At 56.8% G+C, this 9,006-nt stretch overlaps 2 protein-coding genes across 2 annotated transcripts; one reads left to right on the plus strand and one right to left on the minus strand.

Annotated features, from left to right (window-relative positions):
- Positions 1-141: 141 nt before the first annotated feature.
- On the minus strand, positions 142-5,902 carry CHGG_04626 (uncharacterized protein; the record flags this gene model as incomplete). The annotated part of the gene is made up of 2 exons (XM_001223839.1): positions 142-5,247; positions 5,339-5,902. The coding sequence occupies 2 exons, from the start codon at positions 5,900-5,902 to the stop codon at positions 142-144; spliced, it is 5,670 nt and encodes a 1,889-aa protein (XP_001223840.1).
- Positions 5,903-7,485: 1,583 nt separating this feature from the next.
- CHGG_04627 (uncharacterized protein) lies at positions 7,486-8,880 on the plus strand (the record flags this gene model as incomplete). The annotated part of the gene is made up of 4 exons (XM_001223840.1): positions 7,486-7,506; positions 7,668-7,896; positions 7,949-8,428; positions 8,600-8,880. 4 exons carry the CDS (start codon positions 7,486-7,488, stop codon positions 8,878-8,880), a joined length of 1,011 nt encoding a protein of 336 aa, XP_001223841.1.
- Positions 8,881-9,006: the final 126 nt, after the last annotated feature.

The raw sequence follows: 9,006 nt of genomic DNA on the forward strand, positions 1-9,006 counted from the left end.
CACCACCTACCACTACGACTACCAACACCAACACCATCTCCTCCAGAAGAAACAGAAGCAGAAGCAGCAGCAGCAGTATCAGCAGCAGCCAACACCCCTGTCGGCAGCCTCAAGGCGGGTATACTCCTCTCGGGCACCTGCTCAATCCCACTCCCGCGCCCACCCCCAGCACCAGCACCATCTCCAGCCGCACCAAAAGCCGGCGTCATGGCCGCACCTCCCCGCACTCGTCGTCGCCCGCGCCGCCGTCCTCAGCTCGCGGTAAAACGCCTCCAGCGCCGCCGCATCGAGGCAAAAGTTCTCGAGCTCATCCTTGATCCACTCGGGTTCGCGCGTCGTCCACGTCGACCAGCCCGATCCCGGGCCGCCACCGCCGGCACATGCTGTTGTTGTTGTGGCGGATGTGGATGGGGGTTTGCCGGGTTGGCCTTGGTTGGGGGTGTGGGTTAGTCCGGGCGTGCCGGATGCGCTGGTGCTGCCCGGCGTCGTGCCCGGTGCGGAGAGGGTCGGGCGGACGACGGGGGAGAGGAGGGAGGAGGAGGTTGGGGCGGCGGTGGTGGTGGTGGCTGTTGTTGTCGTGGTTACTGGCCTCAGGGCGGGGGAGGCGACCGGGGAGGAGTCGTAGGGCGGTAGAGGGGTTGGGATGTTGTAGGGGGTGTATGAGCTCGGAGTGATGACGCGGATCGAGCTGCCGAGGCCTGGTGTGCCTATAGCAGGCCCCTGCTCTTGCCGCTCCACACGGAGCTCCTTTTGCATTTCCCTCTCCCGCGCCGCAAACGCGCGGCTGCTGTAAAGCCGGTTGGCGAGAACCAGGAAATGGCCGTCATCGGTGATCTCGGCGAGGATGGACCCCGACCGGTGGATGTACTGTGTGTACCGAAAGTCGGGCCTGCCCCATGAGTAGCTCACATCCACGTTGCTGGGGAAGTTGGACGCCGCCTCCATGTCGAGCACAAAGTCGAACCGGCGGAGGATGGCTTTTTGGTAGAATTGCCGCCCCGGATGCGCCTGCGGGGTGAACGACGTCGGGTCGTAATAGGTGACGGGTGACTGGTCTGGCGGCGGCACAGCGAGCTTGATTTTATACGGCCGCCGGAAAGGGTTAATTTCGCTGATGGCGCTTGCCTCGGCGATAGGCACCTCAACCAGCCGGAGGCCATACTGGCCAGCCTCACGCGCCCAGTTTTCGATAACGTCCTCCACAAGCTTCTGAACCGTCACGTTCATCCAGTCAATACGAAGATGGTAGCAGTTGTCCGGGTTGTGTAACCTGTCGTAGTGCAGCTCCACCATCTCGGGGCGATATGATCGCTTCCTGTGGTCCACGTCGTATTTGATGACCCGACTCAAAACCACCTTTGGCTTATTCCCAGCCGGTGCCTGCGGCGCTGTTGGCGTTGTTTCGCCCGATTCTGGCGAGTCCTCTTCATGAATTGAGGTTGGCCGGGAGAAGCTTGGTCTCCCGTCCCGCGGCGGCTGCTCCCCCATTGGTGTCGATGGCATGGATCCTTGGCCTCGCTTGGCATTGAACCAGCCGGGTGGGTGTGGTTTTGCAAACTCGTTGCTGATCTGATAAAAGTACTGCCCATCCCTGAACTGGTGCCGTTTCTCAACGTGTACAAACAGCCCGCTGTCTTTCTTCCCCTCCTTCTCCTTGTCGTCCGGAACCATGAGGCGTTTGCCCAGGGCTTCGGCCTCTTCACGGTCTTCCAGGTCGTCAAAGTTGTCCAGGAGCCAGCTTGTCATGTCCGAACCAATGAAACAGTTGTAGTGCAGCCGGAAGTGCCACCTGCGATTCTGCATCCGGACACCCCCGTTCTCTACCGGCTGCTGCATAGCCTCAGCGAGCGCTGCGAGGTTGATGTTTTTCTTGGAGAACGGCTCCCGGTTCCTCACAAGCTGTCCTTTGCGGTCAAGTCCCTCCAAGAGAGGCAGTGTCTCTAGCTCGGCTGCAATCACGACCGATGCGTCTTCTGTTTTGTAAACAATGTCCAGCGGGTTCGTGTCCTTCTTCGAACGGGTGCTGCCAGAACCCTGGAGTCGCCGTTCGTTCGGAGGAACATAGCGATGTTTCTGCCACATCTGAGCCAGTTTCCTGATACCCTCGATCCGAATTTCCTCTTCATTGTCGCCAGTTTCGGTTCCCGGCATAGACGAACGACGTCCCGTCATTGGTATGAGGACAAAACGAGCCCGCCAAAATCGGAGGTGCTCCGTCAGCTCGTCGTTGTGGCCGGCGATAAAAGCATCAATGTAGTTCCAATTCCTCTCCGCCTTTGGCGCGACGAGATCAAACTCGCTGGTCCTGTAGCCTCCGTCCAATAAAGTCCGGATTGCTGGCTTGTACAACGTCGGCGAGCTAAAAGATGGCCCGAAGGAGTCGGTTGGTTTTCGGACAAAGATGTTGACCTCGACCTCAGTCCCGTTCACACACGAGAGCTGATGGATCGTGTTGCCGACCGACATGAAAATGCTGATACCGTCCTCCATCATGTGATTCCGCGAAAAGATGTCGGCCACCTTGACCTGCTTCTGGCCAAATGCCTTCGCAACAGCGGGGCCGACGACGATCTGGAACCCCTGAGAGAACCGGAGACTAACCAATTCGCGGAGCAGTTCATCGCGTGACTTGGGCTCTTCTTGAAGCTCCTCGTCAAAATCTTGTGAGACGTTGTAAGGCTGGCGCTCGTACTGCGCTTCGAACTGGTCTCTTGATGGAAAATATTCTGAAGTCAGGGGCACAGCGGCCGGCGAGCACAGGCCTTTCCATTTCATGATTCGCATTTCCTGGGGCCTGGGAAACACGTGTTGCCAACGGCTGTACAGCATGGCCATGTCCACGTCGTTTGTGTCGGGGTTTGACGGGTTGAGCACCGTCAGCCAGGGCGAAAGAGCTGTCTTGGGTGATAGGGTAGAGGGCAGCTCCGGGATGGCGCCGGCAAGCAATTTGGAGTTGTAAAGCTTCTTGGCGTCCTCTGCCCTGATGGCGTTCGAGTACCGAAAGTCCCGGTCGTGACCAACAGGCTCTGGCCGAAGCGTCGTGGCAAGGATGGAGGAGCCAGATAACATGGCGGCGGGCTCGAGTTGCTGATTTCTGATGACGATGGGCCGGGTCGGCGAGTCTGTGGGAAACTGGGGCCCCGGCGCAAACGAAAAGGGCGAAAGGGCTGGCGAGAGCGCAGACGTGGATGTTCCTCCCGTCAGCCTACGAGACGACGACGGCCGCTGGCCTGGTTTCGACGGCGTCACCCGTAGATCCTGTGAACTGCGGGACGGCGTCAAGGTTTTGGAAGCACCCGCGCTTTCCATGCTCACCTCTGCCGTGGCCACTTTAGGGGCAGCAATGCCAAAACCCCGGTTTCCCAGGCTAATGTGGCGCATGAATTTGGGGGCTTTTAGCGGTGACGACGAAGCCTTGGGTTCGGATTTGTTGGATTGAGCGCTCATACTCTTGCGGTTGACGGGTGGGACCTCTAGCCTCTGGGACGTCGGGCGATGATAGGGAGAAAGTTCGGGGAGCGTCTGCTGGCTAGCTGTTGAGGGTCGGCGGTCCGTATAAGACGTCCCCAGTGGACTGGTGTCCTCCAAGGCTTGCCGCCTCGGGGTCTCCTCATGGTCGCGACAACGTCTCGTTTGGTTGGCATTTCTGTGTGAAGGCAAGCGCGCTCTGCAATCATCGTATTCCTGTAGCTGTCTCCATATCGACTTTTCCCCAGGCTTTCTGTGTCTATCCGGCGCAAACTTCTGAAAGCCGAAAACGTGGTCGAACAGGGTCTCCGGAACACGCGCATTCGGGATGATAACATTGCCGTCGTTATCGAGATCAAAGTGCGGTTTGGAGATCTGACTTGCAAGCACTGCGTTCAATGGGTAACAAGGATCCGTGTGCAGAGGCTTCGTCTCAATCTCATTAGTTTCCATCACGCTTCTCATTTGCAGATCGTACATGCGGCAGCGGATGGGAAACTCGTCGCTAGGCAGTTTCTGTGTGGCATCTGAAACCGACAGGGCGATGCCCTGGTAAGACAATTCTTCTTCCGAGGCCCCGGTCCAGTATGAGACGTGAAGCCATTGGGGTATGGCAGACACCCACTCCTCCTGAGAGGAGAGAGGTCCAGCTGGCTCGCCATTTCGTGAGCCCTCGATTCTTTTGTTCGGTGAGTAGGAGCCTGCGAGGCTGCTGTAGCTCCCAAAGGTAAGCGTCGTCTGCTTTGGCGTGCTCCCCTGGCTGATATCCACCTTGCTTTTGCGTTGGACTTGGCCGGGTTGGCGGGGGTTCCGGTATCGAAAAAGGGGCACCGAATGTAGGGGGATGTTGGGGATACAGATCAAATCGATACCGATGCCGTTGCACGCGAGGGCCTCGGTCGTCCGGCGCAATGCATCGTACTCGACCTCGAAAACGCCAGGACTCGGACTAATGACAACCACAGAGACACCAGTCCTCGTCAAATCTCGGTCGATATAATCGTGGGCGTATAGTGACGAGGCCATGTTTATGGCTTCGAGGAAATTACCATGGATAGCTCGCGAGGCCTCAGCCTTGATTCTGTTTAGCAGCACCTCCTGTTCGCCAGAGTCCTCCCCTGAGTTGGTTGGCTCCATGGCCTTTTGATGGTATGTGCTGATATCTTTCCGAAAATAATTGAATTCGCGTTTGAGCTGATGCAAGATCCTGGTCCATTCTCCGCTGCCCATCTCGCTGACCACAACGCGATAAAAGTCCTTGTAAGGGCGCTGGTCTTCCGAGGCCTGGACGCCGGTGTAGTAGCCATGGTGGGCCGAGGCAGATGCCAGCTCGGTGGAGATACCCGTATCGTACTCGACGCGGGCAAACAAGACAATGGTAACGAGATGTTTGACTTTCATGGCGGCCCATTTCTTAAATAGGGCAGGCAGGAACCCGTTGACAACCTTGTTGAACATGATCTCGCCAGAGCCGTCTTGGTCAAAGTCCCACATCTCACGGGCCATCTGGATAAAAAGCACATAGCGAGCTGACTCGCTGCGAAAGACGGGTTTCGTGTGGCGGCCAAAGAAGGCCGATTGGGCTTTGCGCCCATCAACGTAAACGGCAGTCACCTGGGCCTTGACGGTGCCCATGAACAAAACCATCTGACCCTTGTAGACGGTCCTCTCGGCCAGCTCTCCAACAGCCATCCTCCACATATCGGCTCGAGAGAGATACTGGTCCTTGAAACACAACTCAACATGAGATGCCTCAAGGGCTGGATTGTTCTCATCGATCTACCCTACTTTTAGTATACCTCTAGCCGCAACGGGGGAACGTGGCCAGGGAACGTGGCCGGGGAGTGGGCGACTATGCTCCCTAACATACTGGAGTGAGGGTGACCTGGGTGCCCTTCCTCATCGCAAAGGCATCGGCGACATGTTTGGCGACGTAGACCTCCACCGAAGCGTACCGGGCCTTCAGCTCCTTAGGCATGTCCTTTGCAACGCAGATATAGCGCCTTTCTACGCAGCCCGCCGTGGCGGAATCTTTGCGATCTTGGAAGTGCCTGGGGTGCGAGTTCTGTAACGGTTTCTCGGAGTCCGCCTTGACCACGTCGATGGCCACAAGGCTGCCGGGCTGGATATCATCCCCAATCAGGTCCAAGTTGAGGAGGACCTCGTCGCGGGCTAGCGACTCGTTGACGGTGACGGTCCATCGCCGCTCCGTGCGCAAGCGGGATGACAGACGGGACGAAGGGCGTTCGCGAATAGTAGAGTTGCTCGAGACAGTGTCGCCGGGGGAGTTCGAATAGGCGTGTTCGAGGGACCGGTCGTGGCTGGACCTCCTGAAATGGCGGAGATGGGTTGGCCAATTATTATTCGGACCCTTCGCTAGCCCTGGCGTCGCCGACAACGACGCCGATGATGAATTTCGAGGTGGAGGAGGCATGGAGAGCAGAGGCCAGCAGTGCTCGGGTTGCGCATCAATCCCTGTCTCCACAAACAATTGAATGCAGATTTCGAAGGGTCATAGCGCTAAGTGCAAGCGCTCTCAACTTGGGAGGCATGTACTGTGTAAGGTACCCGGAGACATGGAGAAAATCGCGGGTGGTTGCAGTGTGTTTCTGTTCCTGTCAATTGTCGTCGCACCTAGGTAGGGAGTTGGTAATAAGGGAGGTAAGGTAACGACCTAACTTGCAGGGGATAGAGCTTGGAAGGCTCAGGAGGCTCGCTCATGCCGCCGGCAGAATCAGTGGGGCATCACCCACCGCCTACCAATCCAGGCTGTCCGCCCACGGGCACTCCCTGTAACTATCCCCGGTCATAGGCGATGCCAAAGCTGGGCATGGTTCCAACATGGTTCCACAAGTACAACCTGAACAACAATCATTTCCATCTACGAATGTCGCCATCCATCCCCTTTCATCTCCATGTTAGCCCCTTAACGGGTATCAACCTTGACTTGCAGCACAGGGTCAGACAAGATGTTTGAATCCCATGGTGCCATAGTTAATGATATAGTGCTCGGTTTAATTGTGATGGCGAACATGGAACATTTGCAAGGTACGGTTTTAGACGGAGGAATTCCACTCTTTATCTGATGTTTAGATACACACAGTTAGCTTCATTCGGATTGAACGTGCTGGTCTTCGGGGCCTCGGTGGCGTATGTATGTGCTCTCTCACACAGTGCCTCCGAAAACATACACCACGAGGTGTCCCAGAACTCTGTGAGACCCCTTCCCGTTACTGTACCAACACAATAATACCTTGCCATGAACCTCGACAGACACAATCGAGAAAGTGGTGTATTGCATGAACGAAGTCTAAACTACTGCCTTCGTAAAAGATAATCATACTAGCTAGCTAGCTAGCTGTCAAAAGCCCTACTGCATGTTCAAGGGAGTGTCTGTTATAATGATTGTAACCCCTGAGCCGGGTTTTATGTCATGCCTCCTCCCGATGGCTTCCTTTGATATGTCCTCGGCCTTGGTACACTGCTGTACTCTCCTCCATGCCACTATCCTCCCGGTGAAAGGCCTTGTGCAATGGCCGTCTACCCTCAAGGTTCTCCATCCCATCGCTCCGGTCTGCCGAGAAGTCGACGACAGAAGCAATGTTCCTTGATCTCCGCTACAGCGGGTAGGCCATGCGACTGCTGTTTTTCTTTTTTCTTTTTTTTGTTACTCTTTGTCACTCTTCGTAACACCCATCATTCTCTTCATCACAGGCTTCACCAATTTATCCCGAGACTCCCTACCCCCTCGGCGTCGAGATATCGAAGCTCCGGTTCTTTGAGGCCGGAAAAGAGGGAAACATTGCCATAATCATCAAGCCGGCGCCCGTCGCCGACATCATATCCCGATCATGGCGTTCAAACTATCTGACAAGCGGAAAATTTCGGTGGCCATCGTCATATCCCTCGCCTTCTTCATCGCGGAGCTAGGAGGTATATCGCAGGACTTCCCAGCGAGGAGTGACAGTTGGTCGCTAACGATAGACAGTCGCTTTCAAAACGGGTAGTCTTGCCCTCATGGCCGATGCTTTTCACTACGTAAGTCAATAACCCAGAGCTATTGCTTTAGTCAGCGATATTAACTAGAATATTAATTAGTTGAACGATCTCGTCGGCTTTGTGGTGACCTTGATGTCGATTCTAGTAATCTCCACGCTTATGGCCGGTTCGTAACTACATCGTAGCTGACCATCGTCTAGATGTCCGAAAAAAACCAGTTTCGACAGGACTTCTCATTCGGTTGGCAGCGGGCTCGTGTGCTCGGAGCCTTCTTCAACGGGGCCTTCCTCCTCGCCCTAGGCATCAGCATCCTGCTCCAGTCCATCGAGCGCTTCATATCCCTTAAGGAAATCGAGGAGGTAAAGTTGATGCTCATAATGGGCTGCGTGGGACTCGGACTGAACATCATAACTGCTGCATTCCTACACGGTCAGTTACCACCAAGTCGCGTTTAGATCCAGAACTTACACACCGTTCCTAGAGCATCACCACCACCACTCCGACATCATCCCCGACCCCGAATCCGAAACCAGCCCGGGAGCCCAGTCCCCCACAGACCTCCTCCACCAAGGCCACGCACAAGACGAGTGCCCCTCGAAGGGCCCCTTCCCAGCCGACGACCACGCCAACCACCGCCACACCCAACACACGCCCCACCCGCCCGGCCGCGACCTCGGGATGCTAGGGGCACTACTCCACGTGGCCGGCGACGCGCTCAACAACGCGGGGGTGATCATGGCCGCGGCCGTGATGTGGCTGGTGCCGGCGGCGGCGCGGGGCCGTTTCTACGCCGACCCGGCCGTGGGGCTGGCCATCGCGCTGACCGTCCTGGCCACGGCCGTGCCGCTGCTCCGGCGCAGCGGCGAGATCCTGCTGCAGAGCGCGCCGGTGGGGGTCAGACTCGGCGATGTCAAGGCGGATATGGAGAGCGTGCCGGGGGTGGTGTCGGTGCATGAGCTGCGTACGTGTTATTTCTCTTTTCTTTTTTTTTTTTTTTTCTTAAAAAAAAAAAAAAACACATAAATCACAAATTGCACCTGGCTCTCTCCTTTTTCTCCCCCCTTTTCCTTCTCCGAGATACCTACCTACCTCTCTCACCGGGATGAAAACAGCTAACACCCAACCCAAACAGACATCTGGCGCCTCGACCAACACAAAGCGATCGCATCAGCGCACGTCGTCGTCTCGGGCCCGGGCGTGGGCGCGGACCTGGCCGGCTTCGCGGTACAGGCGCGCATTATCCGGGAGTGCTTGCACGCCTACGGGATCCATTCCGTAACCTTGCAGCCAGAACTGCTGCCGCCGGCCTCGGTCTGCCCTTCGGCCGCCGATTCGGTCAGTTCCGCGGCGGTAATGGGCGCGGACGGCGGTGACGGCAGCGGGAAGGGCGAGGACACTCTTTCTCTCTCCTGAGAGTCCGGCTGTGCCCTGCCAGATGGTGTGCGGCCGCGGTATGTGTGGCCATCTCGTGTGCTGCAGCGGTCTAAGCAGGCGTGAGGGAGGGGGTTCGTCGGGCACGGATGTTGCGGTTGGGCTTTT

Source organism: Chaetomium globosum, genomic scaffold (assembly GCF_000143365.1).
Source record: "Chaetomium globosum CBS 148.51 scaffold_4 genomic scaffold, whole genome shotgun sequence".
NCBI classification, from domain to species: Eukaryota; Fungi; Ascomycota; class Sordariomycetes; order Sordariales; family Chaetomiaceae; genus Chaetomium; species Chaetomium globosum.